The 23,348-nt window shown below is 38.6% G+C and overlaps 1 protein-coding gene across 1 annotated transcript in view; it reads right to left on the reverse strand.

Moving 5' to 3' along the window:
* Positions 1-9,684: 9,684 nt before the first annotated feature.
* The window catches only part of LOC106931503 (CUB and sushi domain-containing protein 3-like), a 219,087-nt gene continuing 205,423 nt past the window's right edge, over positions 9,685-23,348 (reverse strand). The window contains 7 exon segments of the mRNA XM_088014026.1: positions 9,685-12,105; positions 13,292-13,433; positions 15,730-15,817; positions 16,527-16,639; positions 17,012-17,170; positions 18,948-19,013; positions 19,334-19,513. Coding sequence (XP_087870152.1) covers positions 11,946-12,105; positions 13,292-13,433; positions 15,730-15,817; positions 16,527-16,639; positions 17,012-17,170; positions 18,948-19,013; positions 19,334-19,513 — 908 coding nt within the window. The 3' untranslated portion in view covers positions 9,685-11,945.

Consider the following 23,348-nt stretch of genomic DNA (forward strand, 5'->3'; position numbering starts at 1 on the left):
GCGGCAAGGTTTGTAATTTGGATCATTTGCTTAAAACTCTCTTATTTGCCAAAATGGCCCTGAATCCTAAATGGAGCCAGATTTTTATTTTTATTTTTTCTGCTTTTGACCTTATCTGTGCACCCAGCCAGTCATCCTTGACACTGAAATTGCCCCCTTACCAGCTACTCACACACTGCGCACGTAGCATCCTTCCTCCCACAGAGACGTATTTAGGTTCACGCTTAGTGACCAAAATGTTCCGCCTGAGCTAAAGGAGGAGAAAATAAACCAACATAAAGACAAAAAACAAAACCCAAGCTTAGTCTTTCCACTTAGTTGACACAAATCCCTGCTGCGAAAAGCCAGGAGTTTTCTCACTAGTCTGTTTAACAGACAAGTTAAGCTGTCCTCTCTTAAAAGTCGCCGCAGGCAACAATGTGGCACATTAGTGTCAACAGAGGACCGTGTAATTATTCCACACAGGACAAATGTGTTCAGTCATATGCTTAGATAGCATCATTTGTTGCACACTTTTCCCTGCTCTTCAATTTTATGGTAAAATGAGTTGCAGTGTCTGCAGAGCATGCCTGATAACAGATCCAAAATGTCACTGTCCGATGATTCATGCCGTGCTGCTTTACCGAGAGGTTGTACATTAAGCTCAAACTTTTCATTGACAAGATTAAATGTCACATATTAATTCATGGCTCATAAATGCAGCCCTCCTGTCTCCTCTGTGTCTGCCAGAATGATGCAATATGAATATTCTGAAAAGTGTTTAGTGTTGTTTTTTTCCCCCCACAACTATGGAGTATAAAAGACATGTTTCATCTGACGTTCAATGACGTCAAACCAGGATGTTCGTCATCTTTTTTAACGTTAAAAATGTAAAAATAAAACAGAACACAAATTAAAAAAAATGTTTTGTATTGCATAAGCAAACTTCCCATGAAGAATATTTGAAAAATACAGCATTTATGATCAGTACATGTATTCAGTGGGTTAAAAGATATTTAAAAAATACTTAACAAAATTATTGGTAAAATAGTTTTTGCTATCCTTGATAAAAATGTATAACTGAGTAATTTCTTTAAAGCTGCATTATGTAGCTTTTAGAAGGATCCTGATAATCTGTGAAATAATCAAGCTCCTCTGCCTCCTCCCTGTGGTCCTACTGCCATCTGCAGAAATACAAAACTTGGTCTCAATCAGCCAATCAGAGCCCGGAAGAGTGTTTTAATGCTGTCAATCATGCTTGTGTTAATGTTGCAGCAGTGCTAATGGTGAAAAAACAACTTACTGTTACAGTAAACCATTTTTACTATACGGTGTAGATTTAGCAGGGTAAGAGTCATTTCTTTTTGCCGTTGGTTGGATGAGGACACACACTCATCTTACAGCTACACAGTAGTGACCAGGAGAGTAAAGAAGATTAAAAACTCCCTCAAAACTGTAAGAGGATTGCTGCAAAGATTGACATCTTGGGGTCATGACAACAATTCGTTACCTACATGCTCAGCTGGTTGTCGAGGAGCCTTTCCCTGATAGGTTTCTCTGTCCTGCCATCGCAAACACAAACATGGAGTTTTCTAAACATTCAAGGTGAGTCTAACATGAGTAAAAGACAAAGTATGTAGAAAAACACCACCTGCCCGCCATCAAAGTATGGTGGAGGATGTATGATGCTGTGCCCCTTGGAAACCTTGCTAACCTGCCTGAATGTTACCAGTAAGGCAAAAATGGGTCAAATAGAATATAATAGGATAAAAATACAAAACAAAATGTTCACCGGTCTCAGAATGAACCTTCGTTCATGGTGTCCATCGTCTCCATCCTTTATTCGCCTGGGAAACATTTTGGGGGAGCTGAAGAGAAACAAGCATAACAAAGAAAAATCCACTAAAAGAGATTGTGAAAATAAGACTCATCAAAGAGAATTATTGTGAAAAGTCTACATATGCGCTGTCCATTTGGCAAATCAGATAACAGCAGGGGTATCAGCCATAATGCCAAATTAAATGTTGGCTTTTTTATTTGGAATATGTCACTGTGAGATTATGCTACAACAACAAAAGATGAATTTTCTTCAAAGCTTTTTTTCTCTTTGCCAACAAAGCTTTCTGTGTACTTAAGTAGTCCAATTAGTCCATCACAAGCTCAGGCTCTTTTGTTGTGGATTTCATTTCTGTGAATAATCCTGGGAGGGGAATTCTTAAATATAAGACATATATGTTTCACAGGAATGCTGTTATGGCTAAGCGTCAGAAAAGTGTTTTTTTTTGTTTGTTTGTTTGTTTGTTTTTAACTGTATGAAATCCTTTGTAAAGGCTTGGATGTTACAGCAGCGTCCATGACCACTTTACAATCACAGGGATTTTATGTTACACCAGTCCAGCGCTGGATCACAGGGACACTTCTGTTTTTTTTGTTTCGTTTTTTGTAAACATTCAAAATAACAAAAATAACCTGCTGTGTGCAGCCACTTGTTTTTCTCCTCATCAGACTGACTCTGCTCCCTTCAGGTGCATGTCACAAGGCATTAGGAGCTAATTAAAAAAATCTCCACAATTAATTGCTGGAAACAAGGGTGGGGGGCTATCAAGCCTGACACCCTGTGAGCAATTAGATCGATGTTGTCATGTGCTGAAAGGAGACTTGGTGTTCACATTGTGAGGGGCCACCGTGCATCAAGGTCACATGGGATTGGTTAAAGGCTTTGTGATCTCCTGTGTGCATCCTATGATGCGCGCTGCCACTAAAGCGTGGATAAAAACGCCCCAGCAGGTGCAATTATAGGTTTTTGTAAGCATACGATGCTTGAGCACATTGTTTGACTTTTAAAACGGGTTACCGTTTCGTCGCAAGAGTCACTTTTGTCATCATCTAATCGAGGATTTACCGTCATGCGTCAAGTTCTCAGTGACTTGATGATTTTATGCGTTTCAACAATATGGATTTACATTTGATACGGACAGCCGATATGCCTGCGAAGCACTCAGAAACTGGCACAGACAGAATTGAGTACATTTATTGTAATTGTCTCTGCTGTGCATCAGTTGCTTTAAAAGGCGCCTTTTAAAATGTCAATCGTGTTCACACTATGCAGGTTGCAACGCGCACCACAGACATCTGTGTCGCACATTCGTTATGGAGCTTAAGGCATTTATGTAAATATTACAAAAATAATGTTTGTATGTCTGCTGCTGAATTTTAAGCCAAAAACACAAAACAGCATAAAGACATCCAAAGTTTAGATAAACTAGAGAATCTCACACGCTTCAACCAAGAAGAATGAACTCAAAAATATATTCTGACATGTAATTGGTGCACAGTGTAATTATTGTGCAAGTGTTGTTTTGCTCAAATTTATCCACATTTATTCTAGTGTGAGACAATAGCCAACTTTCAGATTACATAAATTGTATTGTGTTTAGATTTTAAATGTCTCTCAAATTATAATAATTACAAAGAAAAACAAGCAACTCGAAGAATTTCATCGTTGGAGATGGGGTGTTTCCTGTTGCGGAGGTGAAGGTCGCGTGTTCTCAGAGAAGCTTCCTAGAGGGATCTCGAATAAATAATTCACTTTTCTTTTCCCTTCTTGGTGTACCTTGCAGAGCATGACTGTTCAGTTCATAGAAGATTGAAAGTACACTTACAAAAACAACAAAAATAACAAAACTGGGCTGTGTGGACACCCAACAGTGACAACCAGAAACAAGTAGGATATCCTCCCATCTCCCTCTGGCGAGGATATGAATATTTCCTCAGCTGTCACACTGCTCTTCATTGCTTTTTCATTTCAGCAAAAATCCCTCCTTTCTGGTTTACGCTTCAAGGTTAAAAACTCCAGCGATACATATTCAACTGAATATTCTAATTATTTCAGCTCAGTGTGTGATGTGCCAGTGATCCAAGGCAGTGAGGAGTTTTACATTATGCATCTTTCTCCTGATTTACGATGAGATGCATGGTTATTAATCATCTTGTAGGTACGTCCGAAAATCCCTCATGTTCAGAAAAACTGACACCAATCTTGTCTCCCATCTCCACCCACCCAAACACACACACACACACACACACACACACACACACACACACGCACTCAGTGCCCCTCACTGGTTTAATGATAGCATTCTTCATGCCTTTTGACCTCCGTTTACCGCCCCTCAATTTATTCCGACTTGCTTAGTATACTGCGGGTCATTTCCCAGAGCAATTTAACTGGGGGTTAAAAATTGATTTTCCTTAAACAGTAATGAAAGAATTTACATTATTCATCCACTTTAAGATTAAAATGAGTATATCAAATTCGACACTCTTTTAAACTGCGCTTTAAGAAACATTTACTCCTTTGGTCAAACAAAGCAAAAATCCGTGCAAATTGCTACAACTTTGTCTTTGTGACATTAAGCTTTTATGCTGCTAAAATATTCCAGAACCGAATCTCTTTGGTTTGATCCTTTAGCCAGAAAGGCCAGTCTAATTTGCAGCACAAATTAAAACCACTCTCCGTCTCGTTTGAATTCTGAGTGCCTTACCTGCAGTTTGATAGTCATAAGCTGTGACTGATAGTTCCTCGGGGTTTTCTTTTCTCAACAGCTTCCCATTTGATTCATGAACAGTCCACCACCCCGAGGACATCTGGCCACTGAGTGCTGAGCAAAATGGCTCATTAGTGGAAGACGGAAATACACACAGAGAAAGCGGCTAGTTAGTCAACTGACAGTCCAGCACATTAGAAGCAAAAGATCCATGAAAGCAAACACAAGTCATTACGCTTTGACGTGCACATGGGAGGAAAACCAACAACTTGACTAACTCATTCCTCCGACTGTAAACACAAGATGGCACGAGACACAAAATGCCTGACAGAGGAGTTTGTCATCAACACTTAGTCACACCGGGAAGTGTTGATGTTTTCGCTAGAAATTAGTATTTAAACTTTTTTTTATTATTATTATGTAAAAGGCCAAAAGAAATAAACTGGCAGAATTTGGGCAGGATCATTTCAATGTACATACATAGTTTCTGTATGAGAGCAAAGAAATCAAAAAAGCATAAAGAAAATCTTTTAAATTAAGCTATAGACCGTTGTTTCACCGTATAGAGCAAGGTTTTAAAATAAAGAAAGTTGTATTTGTTAGTGGTCGTCTTCAAAGTGCCGACCACAGAGGCTCTGCAGACACAGCCTCGGTTGAACAGCGATGGATTTTATTTCGAATTGCAGCCTCCTGTATCGCAACAACCAAATCATGAGGAATGAGAGCAGGATCAATAAAGAAATCCTACAGGACTCAAAAACCTGCATCTTATAAAGACCTCAGGCCACACACACACACACACACACACACACACACACATACATCCTGACTGCTGGGCTCTATTCTTGTACCATCTTCCTTCAGCCCTGGTGTCTCGACCTTTGTCCCTGCCTGTGTCTCTGGAGTCCATACATCAGTCAGTCCCATATGAAAGACCCAAGCGGCTCTGGTATTCTCAGACATTACATGTTTTCCTTTTTTACTGTTAGAAACCCCTTCATAAAAGCTGCCACAAAATGTGACAAAGTGACCAGAGTGTTTTTCTGCTTCTGCTTGTCGAGGGATGGCTACTTCACTTTTCTCCTTAGAAAAAAATAAATAATAATAATGTTTGTAAATATCTACAAAAACACTGACAGGCCATCATCATGCTAATCATTATTCTTATTAAAGAAAAGTTGTTTTAAAATTACAATTCATAACCTAAAAATGGACTGAGCAGTCAACAGCAGGGCTAACAACATTTATGTATTGTTGTTTTATCCAAGCAATAGAAAATATGGTTAAAACTAGTGAACAGGCTTAAACTCTGGGCTTAGCGACTCAGACCTAGAGACACATTAAGACAATTACAAAGTTGGTCTTCCATCCCTTGGATTGAAGGGCTAATGTCCCAGCAAGATCTAGAGAAACTCATCTGTGTGTTTACTTTTAGTTGCATTGATTACTCGAGTCAATCAATCTTGCTGCAGATGATCCAGAACGCTGCTGCTCGGATTCTCAGGGAAATTAGGAAAGTAGAGTTCTAGTTCCATGTAGCTTAGAGAATACACACTAAACAGACATGAAATACTTCTGTTGGCACAAAAGCACATCAGAAACTATTACTTTTATGGTGTAAAGCAACCGCCAACCGCCAACAAATAAACTTGACTTAAAAGACGATTAAAAATTATAATCAATTTTATATTATTTCACAAGTCAATAATAGCTGTTTACATTTAAGTAGAAACAATAATTTTTTTTATAAATGAGAACAGCAATCATCGCGCCTTGGGGATCATCTACCGCAGGGGTCCCCAACTACGGCCCGCCTCCAAGTTTGGTCCGGCCCCCTGAACAATACCAGAGAGCGTTCAGATTTTTTTTTATTTTCAGGTTTATATGTGGATTTTTCTTCAACCACCAGGGGGCTCTTTAGCAGGAAGTGTGTAAACTGAGTGTTTTGTTTTGCATGGCGCATTGCTGCCATCTGTTGGACTTTTAGGGAACTACTTTCAGTACGGTTGCTAGTGGTAGAGCAGATGAACACACGCGTCTGTTATGAACGCCGCATTCCAGGCTGAATTCTTCGAAGCGATGCCTGTAAGTAGCAACTTATACTTCAAAACGAGCCTTTATGTTAACATACGAGAAATTAATATATTATAGTTATATTCCCTCAATGGAATATATACTAGTCAGTCCCAGTGACCGTTTCACTCATGGTTTTTGCCCATGTGCCCCTTACTGCGTCATCCTGCTCAGTCACCAAATCTGAATGAAGCATTTGTAAGGATGACATGGTACAGAAACTGCGGCATGAACCCGTCACCGGGCACCAGAGGAGCCCCTCGGAGGATTCCCCGACACAGAAACCGGAGTGCTAATGAAGCAGAGCGACGTTCGGGGGAACAAACACGGGTCAAGTCCGTGTTGTATTACAATGAGTTGTACACTCACGGTGAGAAAACACCCTGAGCTTTCCGACATCTCCACCTGCCACCAGCTAACCTCGCACCATCATCCCGTTGGCCGAATCTGCTCGGTGAAGCTTCAGAGTCATTTCAATTGGAAATCCTTCTGGCAAATATTAGTAATGCGCACACAAATCCCAGGCTTAGACATTAAAGCATGTGCTTAACCTGAGCCTCAAATCAAACCAGTTCCTACCATTCAGGTGTTTGACTGCTCTGCTGTCTTTCAGTTTTTTTTTCCTCTGGTATTTCTATCATGCTCTCTTGCAGCCTGTCTCCACTATGATTACCACAATTTGCTTCATCTCATCTCAAGACATATTATCCCGACAAACTATGAGCGATATGACGATAATACTTTTGTGGGACAAATCAATCTATTTTCATCCAGTGTGTCACAAAGTTACAGCAGAAAGCTAACTATTTTCTCTCTCTTCCATGTTTTATGACTCAAATTATTTTGAACATATTGCATTCTGAGCACCTTCTGAATGTAATGGCTTCTTTAACATATGCGAGTGCACACGTCAACGTGCGTGGAAAATTGTTTCATTTGTGGACAAAATCCTCAAGTCTAATGAAATGCATGAACTGAAATGTTAGCATCACAAAGGCTGAAAAATTACATATCTATGTTGTTTGGAAAAAGAATGGTGCAAGTATTGCAGTTTGCAAGATAAAGTAGATCAAAAAGTTATTTCATATTTATCTTTCTGTATATTTCATAGACTTGTATGCATGAAGTCGATCAACCCAAAAATCCCATCACCTTGGAAACCAGGACAAGTTTGATTAACAAACATTTTGTCTGGTGCCTGCATAAAAACAAATACACATTTCTCTTTTCTTTTACAGATTGCACTGAATTTCAGCCACTGCCAGTATAAACAACATAAAATGTGCAAATTGAATTGGTACTCTTTAAATATCACATCTTAGTAAACTCTACAACCCTTTGGGGTGGTAAAACAAATTACAAACAGCCTTTGTGCTGTTTTTAAAAAGCTTTTAAGTAATTTTTAAAAAGGATTTATTTCTTTTTCCCCCATAATTATAGCCCTTAGAAGCAGGCCATTAAAACAGGAACTGGACAGTATGGATCGTGTTTCACAGACTAATCCATTGCATAAAACAGCAGAACATAAGTAATAAAACCTCTAAACAGAAACTGAATTGCTTTGTTGACTAAAATGGACAATCCCAAATGGATGCAAGGTCACTTATGGCAACACAGAAAACAGGATTGGTCCAGGCTTCTGATTTTTCTCCAAAAATCCTGCAAACAAACAAAAGGTGAGCGAGAGTCGTGAAAGAGAAGTAGGCAGTTTTGTTTCCCCCACCCACCCAACACTGTGTTCTCTGTTATAACACTAAGCAGAATCTTAACTTCAAGGGGAGCAAAGAGTTAGTCTAATGTTTTTATTATCTGAACCATCAAGGAGATTGCAGGTGTTGATTGTGAGGAAGCTGGTGCGTAGGCACATCCTGGCAACACAACAAAAGAATTAAGTGAGCACCTGCACTCTTCAGATATCCTCAGTGCAGAAAAAGTTGAATTATGTTGTTTAAAACACTGAATGGAAAGCCAACACTGTTGATGCCTCGGCAGCCACAAAGAATCCCGTTGTTGTTTACGACCACCAAATTTTAAATGCGCGGAAATGTGCTTCAGGGTGGCTTCTCCTCCTTCTGCGACGTCTGGCAGAACAAAATGTTGGATGGAGGTCATGGATTGTGTTAGAAAACTAAATCAATAACTGCTCTCTCCAAAATGTTCCCCCCCTGCATGTTTACCCACAGTAATTAGCCGAGCAGTGACTCGCTTTTTTCTCAGGTTCTGAGTCGATGAATGAGGATGTTAGACTGTAGCTGCCGTCTGATTTTCTTATCGGTATCTTGATTTCCCTTTCAAGCGGAAAACAGCGTTTGCGTGAAGCAACTTTTTAGGGCCAAATGACATGTTTTGAGAAAGCTAACTGTAAACCTTCGGTTTTTGAGTGGTGTGGGGAAAGATGTGGATTAATGTTTTGGCACCTGCATCACTGTAGTGCAGCTAAAGATGCGTGAGTAAAAACATGAAGAGAATATGAGTGGAAAAGTGAGGCTTTCAGCTTCTTCCACCTACTAGCCCATGTTTGTTCCAACTTGACATATTCTGGGGAAACAGTTGTTGGAAGAAAAGGGATTGCTAACTTATTACTCATCAGAAAGAAAACTGTTGACCCAAATGATATCAAAATATATATTTTTTCTCCAAACTACTGACTTTTTAGACAAAAGCCTCTCCTCACTGAAGAATTCCTGTATGATAAATACTTTGTTGAGCTAAAATGGATGAGCTACAGACTTTGCCACACGTTTACATTTCATTATTATTGCTGTATAATTTAATGGCTGGTATTTTTTATATATTGTGACACTATCTGACAGATTGTTTTTATTTTTTTTTCACTTTTGTACATATTAACTACTGCTAAATGCAACTGTGGGTGGTGGGTCTGTTGGTGCAGGGCCGTGGACTAAAGCAAAATAAAAAGAGAAAAAAAAAGAAAAGTAATTTCCAAAATTTTGAGAAGAGCATGCAAGAAGAGGGCAAGTCTGGTCCATATTGGCCAAAAGGTTTGGAAACCAAACCTTGGAACATAAAATATGGTGCCAAATGGCCACAGTCCATTCACAAATACGAATAAAAACAACACGACTGAATTATTTCATGTTTTATATATAAATTAACGATTTATACATTGCTGATAAAGAAAAAATACAAAATCTTTTTGATCTTACATGACATTTACATGTGAAATTTTACACAACATATTCAATAACTTACAAATGCTTTATCTGCATAAAAAATAGATCTCTTTACAAAAATTTGGTAATATGTACATATTCACATACACAGGTTCTTGGATGAGATAACAATTGTGTGGCACATTTAAAAGCATTCTACATTTGGAGTCCCCCGGATACAAGACTCGCTGTATACTGCGAGTACCAGATGCGTTTCTTCGCTCATCCATGGGAAAAGTGAACTCTCAAAATATATTACATATTGATAACACAAGACGTCGCCAAAGAGTGCCATCAAGTTATCAAAACTGTATAAATGTACAAAATGGAATAGCAATGATAGGAGTCAATATAGTGGTATAAAGTACTGTAGCAGCAGTTGCTATACAGGATCACTTTTTGCCAACATGCACAGTTATGAAACTATGAGCTGCATTCAGCCTTCTTTACTTAAACCATCTGACATCACTCCACTAAATCATTGCAAACTGTGCAGATAGATGACATGAGTGTGCAGCTTTACTAAACTAAGTGTTGGGGTTTTCCTTCGAAATTTATGCCTATACAGTATTCAAGGCACTGCAATGATGTAGAAATGTGATGACAGTGTTAAACTCATTTTTCTTTTCTTTTTAAAAAAAAAAAAAAACTGTTGAGTGACGGTGGCTCATGTCGAAGTGTGCAAATTCGTTCACATGTACTGTACATTTGTTGGCAGAAGCTGATGGCCGTGTAAGCCACTGAAATGATGACTTGTGTCAGGAAAAGGGTTAACAAAATGAGCTGAGGCTGTATATTCACAGAGCGTCTTAGAGTAGGAGTACGGTTCAAGAATTTTCTGTCTAAGGCACAGTTTCCCAAAGAAAACGAAGCTAGTTTGGGAAAACCAGAGATGAGTTAGTGGGTGCATTTATTCTGTCTTTCAGCTACTCTAAAATAAGGCAAAAGAAATTTGTCAAGAGCAATAAACAAGATAATGAGCTTCATCTCACCTCAAACGGCCTGCTGATGCACTTTTTCATTCATGTGACGACATCTAAAGTTACAGAAAGTAAAGCTCTGGGCAAACCTGGCCGGATGTAGGGTCTGTGCACACTAGAGATTCATGACCTTGCTATTAAAAACCAAAAGCAAAACGCTTGTAAAGGACAAGCAAGGAACTCCTACTTTGAGATTCGTGTGACATACAGGCTCAAGGCCGGGGTTTATCCACTCTAGTTCATTTGGAACACAGGAAGTTTACGAGCAAAGACACAAAATCAGAAAATGCATGACTAACATACAGGAATGAATAAATTGCCCCCACTATTCTATTAGGGTAGTCAGCAATTTCAAACGGTCATGGTTAAATTATTTCTGACAAATTAATTGCACCCAAGTTGATCGTAAACCTAATGCAGACTATGCCACTGGTGGGGGAGATGCATTCTGCTGTTTTCAGAGAAGCTGCACTGTAACAATAAAAGCCCTAGCATTCCCAGTGGCACTCAAAAATTGTACTGCACTTCTGTAGTTAAATCCCCGGCCATATATCTCATCAGTAAGAGGTACCATCCAATTAAGAGGCATAATTGACCGTATAACTTTGAGCAGACTACAGCACTGACACAATTCAATGGGAGACGGTTAGTTTTCTGCAGCGGCAGCTCCTCTAACACGCCAGCCATTTGTAAAATAGAAAATAGATTACACTGATCAACTCACAGTTGAGAGTCTCCTATTCCCCCGTGTTTAAAAATAATCTCCATTAGGACTAAGGGGGAAGGCAGAAAAAAAAAGAAGGTAGATCTAGGTTATCTCTTTAAAAAACAAGTGTTTATTTGGTATTGTGAAATAACGGCTCTATATTTATACAACTGAGCAGAAAATACTTGCTTTATCTTTATGCCAGAAGCTCTTTTATTCAAGGAGTCAACACTCACAGAGTGCAAAAAGACAAGATCTGAAAAGGTAGGAAACCTACTGCTCTTCCTTCTTATGAATGCCATCAGCTACTTTAATTGCAGCTGAAACTGTGCTTTACGCAACTGAGCAATTTTCTTGCTTTTGCTGCGTGCCAACCGAAAACGGAGAAAAAGCGTCTTCTGTGTATACTGTTCAATGAAGAAGAAGAAGAAAAACAAAAAACAATTCTATGATTAATTCTCCACCCATCTCTATGCGTTAGCAGACATCAAACCATGGTGCAGATGGTGTTGAGATTGGGATCGAAGCGGACGACTTTCCCCTCCGCAGCTTTCGTGTTTGTGTTGTACATGGGGTTCTCAAATGTGGCTTGTCCGTTATTGTTCTCATGGACGGAGCATCCCGTGTACTGAGCTTTATCCGTTTTCCTGTGGAACGAAAAACAAAAGAAAACAAAAAAAAAAGAGGTTGCACGTTAGCAGAAAGACATGCCTCCAATTAACAGCCTCTACTTTCCCCTCACATGCTTCTATTATCTTGGCGTGGACAGCTGCTAAAGGTAAATAAGGTTGTGAGGTAATTGCTGGTGAGAAGAGCAGCCCGAGTAGCCCCTGTGCCGTCTCGGTGGTGGCGGACATATTGTGAGCGAAATTTGCATGTCACAGACTCTGCATGTGTGAACTGTTCAGAGAACTAATGGCTACAAATAAGACAAAATGTCTCCCTGCGCACGCGGCACATGAACCTTCAGCAAAATACATACAGCACTAAAGCGTTACTCATTAAAATGCACTGATGTGTGCCGCTGTGTAATTCCATTCAGATGGTAATGCATTGACTAACGTTGCATCATGCTTTGAAGTCTCTCATGAGTGTGAGACTGTTTCAGCGTGGAGCCCCACTGCAGAACCGCAGGCTGTGTGCGCTGGCCTCAGTGCATCGCCTATATTATTCTAATGCATGTTTTTCCTTTAGGTGAACGCTGAACTCAAGGATCGTGACCATTTATCATGCCAATTTTTTACACCTTTCCAGATTCAAATTTCATATATTTACAGTCCTTCTTAGACAAATTTCAATTTATAATCGTAAGTCAGGTTTTATAGACAGAACGTAAAGGAAGGAGGGTGAATTTATGGTTGAATAAATCACTCTATGGATGGAAAAACGACTGTTGGTTGAACAGACTGATGGATGAATAAATAGGTGAACAAACAGATATTGGGCTCAATGGATGGACAGATTGATGGATGGATGAATAGGGGTAAATAAAAATGGAAATAAAAATATTTTTCATTACTTTATTTTTCCATGCTTATTTAAATTCAGTCCAATTCATATTAATAATATTTATTATTAACTAAGCTTACTGTACTGTTTGATAACTACTTTGTACTAATTAGAAATGATGTAAGATTGTGCTGAAATGATTTTTTAAAGTGTCTTGAGATGACATTTGCTATTGTTGAACTGAAGCTTTATATTTCCAAATTTTTCCAGATCCTAAATGAACCATGTTATCTCTAAAAAGAAAAAACTTGATTTGTGGAAACCAGTTAAAAAGTTCAACTAAAGCAAATTCGTATTCCGCATTTCCCCAGAAGCGTCGCCTACCTCTGCTTGTAAAGATAAAAGCCGAGGCCCGCGAAGATGAGAGCAAAGAAAGGCACGAGGATAGCGACTGCAACAGAACTGCTGTTGGTGGAGCCGTTGGTCTCAGGGTCCGCAAGCGTGACGTTCTCTCTCAGGGTCAAACCTACGAAAAGACAAAACATTTTAAACCCAGTCATCAGTGTGCAACACATTTAATGACACCATAAAGTGCAAACAGTGAAATTACGGCGATGAAAGAAGAATACATATCTGGTTGGGATGATGACAACGACGGTGATGAAGATGAGGATCATCATGCAGACAAGACTCAGCAGCCGTTTGATAAAAAAAAAAAGCCAGCCGTACTGATCACACTGATAATCATCGCTGTGACTGTGATAATCGAGTTGAGAACAATCATGTGATAATGACAGCAGAGATGATGAGCACAAAGGAATGAAGCACAATGATGCTGAAGGGGATAATCTCCTGTCTGTTGCATGAATGTGGCTAAATGAGACATGGCTGACAGCAGTTATTGGGAACAAAAAAGCAGCAAATGTTCCCACTGTGGCACAACATTATTAAACCCAACCACGTCCAGAGAGTTTGTAGGTAAATCTGACTCAGTGAAAAGCATGTGCTGTAATTTCCAATCATTCTTCTTTTTTTTTTTGCTTTAGTTATTGAGTACCAAGTCATCATGCAGTAAACAATTGGTTATTAAAAAAATGACCAACAGACAGCAACCACGTTTTAGTCTGTTATATTATCAACAAATCCATTTATTATTATTTGCACATTCCCTGCTAAAATCATTCTGGAGAGACGCAAAGGACCGAGTCTGTTAAGTAATTGCGTTACGCCGGCTTGTTTAATTTAGGAGATTTCCAATGAGCAGATGTTCCAGCAAATTGTCAAAAAAAAAAAATTGTGATACTGGTGTAAAACGACTTGTGCTCCAGAGCTGTGTCAACACTCGAGGCCGGTAGCATCTAACTTGCCAACAAACCATCTGGCTTGCATCTGACAACTAGCTAAGCTGAATTAATTTGCCTTCGCCACTCAAACGCATGTTTTTGCTAGATGTCTGATTTTATGTCACAACTCATTCGAATTGCCCCAGGAAAATGGTCTGCTTTCTTAAGAGCAAAGGTGAAATCCGGGGTAGCAGATGTTAGTGGGTTACGCGCGCACTCAGGATCGGAGTCATGCTCGCGTGTGTTGTGAGGACAAGTTGACAAGTGCTTTGGTTGTTAAGAGACTGCATCAGCCCCGGGGAGCCGAGATACTAGAGCAATGTCTGAGCAAAAGATCACTGATATCGAGGAGAAGAATCGGGACATCCAGCTCCACAAGGGAGTACAAGGTTTTAGGAATGATTTTTTTTTGGAAAACTAAGAATCCATTTTGGTTTTATTTTATAACACAGAATAAAAGTTTCACAAATCAGACTAAAACCACACAGTCTTAGTTTAACTTTAGCTTTTTTTTTTCTTCATAAAATGGCAACTTTACTATTGTTTATTCATAAATACATTTAAACACTAATAGCTACTTTGCAAATATTTTACAGCAAAGATGTCATAAATATCTGAGCTAAAATCTCAACAATAGATTAAAATCTCAAAATTTCCAGCAAAGTAAATTGGTGAACATGGAGACTGAATGGCTAGCAGAGTGAGCTTGCTGGCCAAGGAGTCACACTAATGTCACTATTTTCAATATGAGGGGTGCGGCCTCCAGAGGTTGCTAGGTGTGGGGGGCTCCTAACAGCTGAAGGGAAGATAAGAAAAAGAATGCCAAAGAAAAAAAAAGTTAATCAATTTCCAATCACAATTTTTATCATAAAATCTAATCTGCTTTTCAATCATCAATCAATCAAGCCGCCAGTTAAATTTATTGAGCTGCTTTGCACAGGAAGCGCAGAAATGGAAAGGTTTTTGACAAGAAAAAACCCCAAAGGAACCGTCCAGCAGTGGCTAAAAACACTCCAAGAACTAATGGCCAACTAAAATCAAATCAATCTATACTAAATGAATGTAATAATTCTTAAATAAAGAAGTGAGAGAAAACATTAAAAACACTGATGTTTCTTCACATATTTTGTAGCATTGCCTGTAGATTTGCAAACAGGTTCCCTGCCCAGAAGCATACGCTGTTTGGATATGTTTCTAGGCACACAGCATGCTGTTAGGGATAAGGGGCATGGAGAAGTGACCCCTATCTAAGGTCACTTCTCGTGTTATTAAGAGTAAACCAATATACACTGCTCACAATATGACACCAAGCAACAAACTCACACAGAGTGTCCAGAATGAAGCTTAAACTTCCACATGAGGAAATAATAAACAAAACTGACTTTTGGATTAAAATGTAATTCCTTCTCTTTCTTCTGCTACATGAGTATGAGTGACAGATGGCGGCAGGAGTTTGGGGTATTTTTCGGAGTTGCTTACCAAGTCGTTGTAGTCCAAACTGTCCGTAGTCTTTACCCTGTATGAAACCCTGAAACACGTAGCTGCCACCCTCAGGCTCAGCCGAAACCTACCAGGGAAACACAATGCAACACTGAGAAAAGCAGTATGTACATTTGGAGTGTGCTTCAGCAAAGCACTTGAAAAGGTGTGAAGTATATTCCACGCCTTATCAACGACCGCAGACATACTGTATAAGGTATGATAGTCCACACATTTTGTTGCTCTAAAATGTGAAATAACACCTTTGTTATTTTTTAAATTGCATTCCACAATAGGAGTCGTGCAGCATACCATCAATAGCTCAGTGTGGTGCGCAGTTGCCTGTCAAAAGGTTTTATTTGTTGGACCTTGAAGTTTATTATTGTAAAAAAAAAAACAGCTCTGACTAGAATTGTCATGCAGCTGTTGCAGGCCTGTCAGATGTCAACTTTATGCCTGACACTTATTCAGCAACAGAGAACAAAAAACATATTCATAAGCAGCTAGCGATGCATTCAGCGTACTGCTAATTTGGATTAAAGTAAATCTAAAGACACTGTGAGTACGGAAATGAGCATCACTTTAATTGGATTCTGACTTTCTTGCAGAGCTTTAAACAATATCAAAGTTGTAATTAGAAGACTTTGCAATAATTAGGTCCAGGAAAGCCTCGTTTTCTCCCACAGATTATGCTTTGCTGCCTGAAACATCAACTTAAAAGTAACAAATCTAATTAGAAATAAAACAAGTATTTAGCTCTCAGGTATCATTTCAAAATTCCTAATTGGTATACTCACAAATCCATCCATTGCCCAGGACTCATCCGTAATCCTGCCCAAAGAGCTGTAGGTCAGCGCTCTCGTCTGACACAGCAAGAGCGTTAACCGTGCCTCCTGGCGTTTGTACACACCTACATGGCGTAAAGCAAAAAGGCAAACAAGACGTGAAGTAAAAAAGACGTAATTAAAACAGCAAATTGAGCCTAAAATGCAAAACAAAAATCACACTGAGGAACATAGAAGTTTCACACGCAGAAAAGAAAAAACAAATTGAAAAGAGGAAGAGAGCAGGTTTAAAACACTTGAGTGGGCAGACAGTCGGTTCTGACTAATTCATCCGTCTTTAAAGCCAATAGTTAATTTCCAGTCTCATGCATGAGATCATTTGGTGATTGACTGATTGACACAAGGCGCCCTGAAAATAAATGGAAGTGACATACAGAGAGGTGCTGGGGGAGGTGAAGGGTAGGAAGCAGGAGACAGATAATTTATAGATGACTCACCAGAGAGCAGAAACTCTGTGCTACTGTCTGTTAAAGTTACATTGACTTTTCCAGTTGTAACATTAAAGCTGGTGACTGTCAAACTCATTGGCTGTTTCTGCCCCTTGTAGTCGTAGGAACCCTTCCAGACGAAATCCGGGGCAAACACATCGTCTGGGACTGAAGGGAAACAATGAAAAACATTGTTAGAAAATAGAGCCAGGAAGGAAACAACCAGATGTGAACAGCATATCGCTTTCAAGCATCCAACAGCTTATCATTTTTCCATTCAAGTTGTATAATATCAAATTATTATTTCGATTATTGTTGGAAATGCTGTCAATTAGAAGTACATGATGGTGGCCACTTGTACTTATTTACAGAAAACAAAGTCATGGTTAGAAGGATCACTTTCTAATAGATTTTAAGAGTTGGAAATTACCTTTGTAGTAAAAGTTGCATAAAACCATTAAGACTGCTGATGCATCGAGTGAATTATTTGCAATACTAATAATGATGCTGTAGAATGTAGTTGTGAAGAGAACAAACAACTTTTACTATTAATATTTGCTGCAATGATGATACAAGTGGCAAAGTATTTAATTCTATAATTACCATTAAATCTATCATTACATAAAGTCAGATGATAGATTATATTTCCTCTTATAACAACTACTGCTCTTAAATGAATGTTTAACTGAAGATGCATTCTGTAGTTTAACTGTGCTGCTAAAGAAACCATAACAATTGTGTTAAATCCCATTGTGAAACGTAAGTGACACATTTATTTATCTCTTAGAAACAATGGTTGAAAATAGGTTAGAAACAAACCATCCTGTTAGTTTTTAGGGTTCACACATAATTAATTAGTGCTTAACATAATAACAAATTCTTATCACAATATTTTTTTTCACCACAGTAACAATGAATAATAAGACAAATGTTTGTGCATGCAAACTATTTTGCCTAACTAAAAACAATGACATATTTTGACATGGCAGGATTTAGTTCAGTGTTGTTGCTTTCATGTAAGTTAACACAAATGTCATGAGATGACATTTTACAAGAAAAATAGGTCAGATTTATTTAAAGTTGTAAGGAGACATATTGCAATATAATGAAAACATCTAGCTACAGTCACACAATGAAAGTAAGTTAGTCACATGCCAAATGGTGAAATCTGTATCTAATGAAGTCCATTGACTTCACACAGTTCCTCCTGTCATATGAACATGATGTAACAGTGCAGAACAGTTTTCTGAAATTACATGCATGATTTTAGCCAAAAGTCATACAAATGACAGTATTAAAATAAAATTATCTGTCAGGATGTTGTAAATGTCACAAATGAGGTTTTTTTTTGTTTTGTTTATGTTGCTTCTGTGTCCCAGAGGCAAATTCTCTCTTTATTTCCATTACAAAAACTATTACCAGTAACATGCATAGAGTATAGTACAATTTAGAGGTAAGCTAATTACCATCTTGCACTGATATTTCCTAATTAAAAAGATCTTGCTTCTTCTGTGACCTTTTCATATTCCCTCCTGATAACAACTCTAGCACTAATTGCACGTAATTATCCTTTTGTAGTAATTTTTCCTCCTTGATGACTTTAAATTTTAAAAGCAACCATGATAAAGGGGTGCAAAGTTAGAAAGTATTGTCATTAAAGAAATTAAACAAAGTCCATTAATCTGCAAACTATTGAACTCATTTATACTGAAAGCTGAAACAGGATAACAGTGAAAGAAAGCTTTTCTCTACAATTTTCTTTTTTTGTGCCAAAGTCAGAGCACTTCACCTATCAAGAGCACAAACATGGCTGCACATCTTAAACAAAGCAGAGTACAAACAATAAAATGGTTACCAATGTAAGCAGCTTTAAATTTAGCTTCCTCCAAAACTCAGCATGTCTGGAGCATTTTTACACAAGTAGCTCATGTATTTAAATACCCACCCTTCATCTTAGGGCTCGGTGTCCCTGGCACGGGTTTGACTATTTTCTCTTGGGATTTAGATCCAACTGCAAATGAACATAAATATGCATCGTCACTGAGATGTGGCGATGCACTGCAAGGCTTAAAGTTGCAGGAACACATATATAACATCCTGCATGCATTAAGCTTTCCCTTATTTTCTTACAGCTGCAACTTAAAACATTTCTGGAAAAATACAAACACACACATCCAAACAGTCTTACAACACATCCAGTATAATAACACACTCCCCCACTCTCTGCATCCTACCGTATGCATCAATTCAAAGCCCTCCCCTGAACATTTTTAGTTTTACTTCACCACCCTCTCCATCATCTGCCCCTGCAGACCTCTGCCGACAGCGTACCTCTGCACACAGGCACCTTGCCCGTCCAGCTGCCGTCAGAGCGGCAGACGCGGTGCTCTGAACCCCCGGAGAGGAAATAACCTGGCTGACAGGTGTACACCAGGGTGTAACCGTAGGAGGGCAGGTCTAGACCCATAACGTCAGCGTTGGCTGGGCTCCTTGGCTGCTTGCAGGAGTGAGCTGGAGATTAAGCAGAGGGCAAATGTGTTATTACACACATCTACGGGGAGACACAAATAACAAGCGAGCCAAATTCACACATCGCTCTGTACACAGTGAGGCTTACACACACACACCTGCACACAAACACAAGTGTAAAGATAGACGGATGTAATTAAGTCCTCATGAGGAAGGGGGAGAGAAGTTGAGGTTTAAAAAACAAGGATTGGACTGATAGAGGAGCCTGTCAAAGCCAGTGATTTGCAATTTTCATAATAAAAACACCAAAGTTAAATCCCTCTATGAAGTTCAACCAGTTAGTGTTTGCATAATTTACCAATAAACAAACACTCCTCCATCTCACATTGTGTTTCTTTTCCTTTTCCATAGCAAAACGTGCAAAAATTAGCTATGCAAATTTTATTGGTTTAGAAATGCACCACTAAAATAAAAGTATTTAAACTTAGAGAGCTTAGAACCAAGTACAAATTATTGTAAAGGTGAATCATGTCTGCCTTGAGGTGATCACGTTGGCACTGAGAATGGAGGACACCAGTGACCTTCTTGAATGAAAGACATGCTGAAAACAGAACATGCAAAGCATTTAGGATCAGAGGGACCAGCCAATAAAAGTGGTGTAAACAGTAAAAAACATTGAAGTTGTATGAATTAATGCTAATTCATTGATCTTTATTCTGCCTTTCTTGTCTGCAGTTGCTCTCATGAGAAACACGGTTCTTATTCCTTTCTTAGGATGTAGTTCAAGTAGAGAGACCACTGGCAGCAGACAGCATCCTACCTACGCTGTCCGTGTAAAGTATCTGTGTGAATAACACCCTAATGTAAACTTCACAATGGTTAAACGGTTTATTATTTAGAGTTCATATACAGTAAACATGTACAGTGTTTTAGGTTAGCCTCTCTTGGACTCACCATTATCTTAAACCTATGGGACGACACAAAATGAAGAAGGCAAATCCTGAACTTGTCGTGTTACAGTGTTACTGGGGATTTCGCAATGTTCCACAAGTCAAGAAAGGGATACAGGACTCATCTAAAGGTGCTCTGGTTACATGGGCTCAAACTCAAATGTTTGTGGTTACATCTAAACCCAAAGACAGAGGTTCAGTTATTTTGCAAAAAAAAAAAACTGAAATTACAGCCTGTAGATCTTCCATAGACAGCTGTATGTCTATGGAAGAGACATACAGCTACACTTGCATGAAAATGAAGTTTTACAGAGTGGCATGTATTTGAGTTACTGAATTCAAATACATGCCAGTGTAATTGATAAAGAAGCTGAAACCCACACAACCCTTCTCCTGTACAAATGTAATTGTAAAGGATTAATTTTGTAATTGTAACATTCAGTAGCAAACAAAGTAGTAAATGTACACAAAGCATCTCCAGTGCATAAAATACACTGAGGCTGTCGTTTGTAACATGACACAATGTCTATTTAAAGAAAATAAGAAAATACTCTTGCAAGAAACTGTAAAAATCTGTACATTAGAGTTGTTATGCTGCAGATAAATGAGGTAGAGAGCAATAAATTACTAGACCAGTCTAATTGGACTAAATTGAAATGCATATTAAATTCATACAATACAATCATATTAAATAAATTGGAACATTACCAAGAATCTTATTTATTTCAGCAGCTTAATTTATTAAATGAAACACATTATATGGATTAATTACACACACACTGATATTTTCAAGTCTTTCTTTCTGTAAATTATGAATATTTCTACTTACAGCTGCTAAAATCTACAGTCTTTACAATTATTACATTTTAGGAAAAAAATAACTTTTAGAAAAACATTTTGAAATGTGGGCTTAATGAAAAGTTTTTGTTCTCAAAAAGGTGCTTTTAATTTGACAATCGCACCTAATCAGAACGCATCTTCTAACTGATTGAGTAAGTGCAAAGTTTGTGGGCAAATGCCTGAATGCATTTTTGAAAAATAATCATCATCACCAGGATATGAAAGCATCTCTCAGTTCAATGAGCAGTGAGAACGGTCAGACTTGATAAAACAATGACAGCTCTGAAAGCAGCCCACACAATGACAATGATGCATGTATTTTCATTTTACCAAGGAAATAACCTCAAAACAAACAAACAAAAAAAAAAGACAGAGACTTTTGGGTAGGTCGTCTTCTGTCCCTACAATAACCCTTCACTTTAATCCCACCGATCATTTCTGCTGTTGCATCGAGATGGCGGTTTACATTTTCTTCACAGATAGTTTGATGGAACTTGACAGGGTCCTCAGGAGAAATGGGATAAACAGTCCAGATGCAGGTGCCTAAAGCTCGCCAAGAGACCTGCTAAAAGGACCTTGAGCTGCAAATGCAATAACCGAATAGGGTAAGAGAGCACTTTCCTGCCTCACATTTTTTTTTTTACATTTTGTGTCAAAGTATTCTTTTATTCAGTACATCATATGCTAACTTTTTTAAATTTTTGAGTTAACAGCTCACATCAAATATGACAAAAATATTTTATTCTTTCAAAGGGAAAACAGCTTTGGCTAAAGGCAAATCTTGACAAGTTGAATTAGCTGCCTTTTCAAAACACAGCCCTTTCATAGACCATATTAAATAAGTTCATTTTCTCTCAAGTGGATTTTTGTCTAGTTTAATGTTTTCCAACAACAACTCTCTCAACCAAATGAAACCATATGCAAATCGCCCCAACTGGAAGAACACTGCAGGCTTGAACATTCGGGCTTCGGGCCATCAACAATAATGTGAAAATAGTGAAATAATTTTGATGCTTGCAAGTGAAAGTGCATGCTGCCAGCTGTCAAATGGGAGACAGCTGCACAGTACCAAATCGGTCCTTCATGGCATTTTAATGACATTAGTGGAAATAGGATGCGGAAGGAATGCCAGGATGAAACGCAATTTCTAGACTTTATGGAAGAGGATTGTGACTCAAAAAGCGCTCTTGTTGGATATTACTTTAGTGCTAGCAAGCAACATAATGGATGTTTGGCCATTTGTGGAGACGTCGCGTTCATACTTTAGCAACCAGGTGTTTGAAAGTGAAAGTTGGCAAACCAGACATCTAATTCATCATAAAAACTGTTTTCAAAAGGATGAACGTACTTTAGAACAACTGTTTAATTTTCATGCAGTAGATGGTACGGTGCCAATAAAAAGTTAGTTCCCACCCCAAACCTCTGTGATGTTTTACACTTTTAAACAAAATTTGGATTTTTTGACTAAAATTTACGAACACCCTCCCCCCCCATATTTCTCCAAAAGGTCAAATTTTGTTGATAAACTACTTTCAGGACTATTGCCTCTCACCAAGAGGACCCTCAGTTTGAATCCCACCCAAGGCTTTTCTGCATAGAGCTCATATGTTCCCCTGAGGGTTCTTCCAAGCGGTTAGGCATCCTGGAGTCCAAAAAAATAAATGTTAGGTTGATAGATTTCTCTAAATTGACCTAGGCTTTGAATATGTGCATGAATTGCTGTTTGCCCAGTGTGTCTCTGATGTCCTGCTTTGGACTGAGAACCTCCAGGGTGCATCCCAATTCTCACCTAATGACTGCTTTACATAGGCAATTCTGAACATTCTGCTTCAGGATTTTGTTGCTAAAGCAAAAATCACGGTTGCATAAATCGCAGCAAGTTATCCAGGTCATGAAACTGCAAAGCATCAGACTGCCACCGCAATGTGCAACTGTCGCCATTATGTTCAATTTCTGAAACTCTGTTAGTTTTTGTGGCAGACACAATAGGACTCACACATTTCAAAATGTTCAGCTTGTATCTCGTCAGGCCACAGAATATTTTACCAAAGATTCTGGGGATCATCAAGCCCCCGTTTTTTGGCTAA

The sequence above is a fragment of the Poecilia mexicana genome, unplaced genomic scaffold (genome assembly GCF_051168715.1).
Source record: "Poecilia mexicana isolate PSO_F unplaced genomic scaffold, ASM5116871v1 scaffold_16, whole genome shotgun sequence".
Taxonomy (NCBI): domain Eukaryota; kingdom Metazoa; phylum Chordata; class Actinopteri; order Cyprinodontiformes; family Poeciliidae; genus Poecilia; species Poecilia mexicana.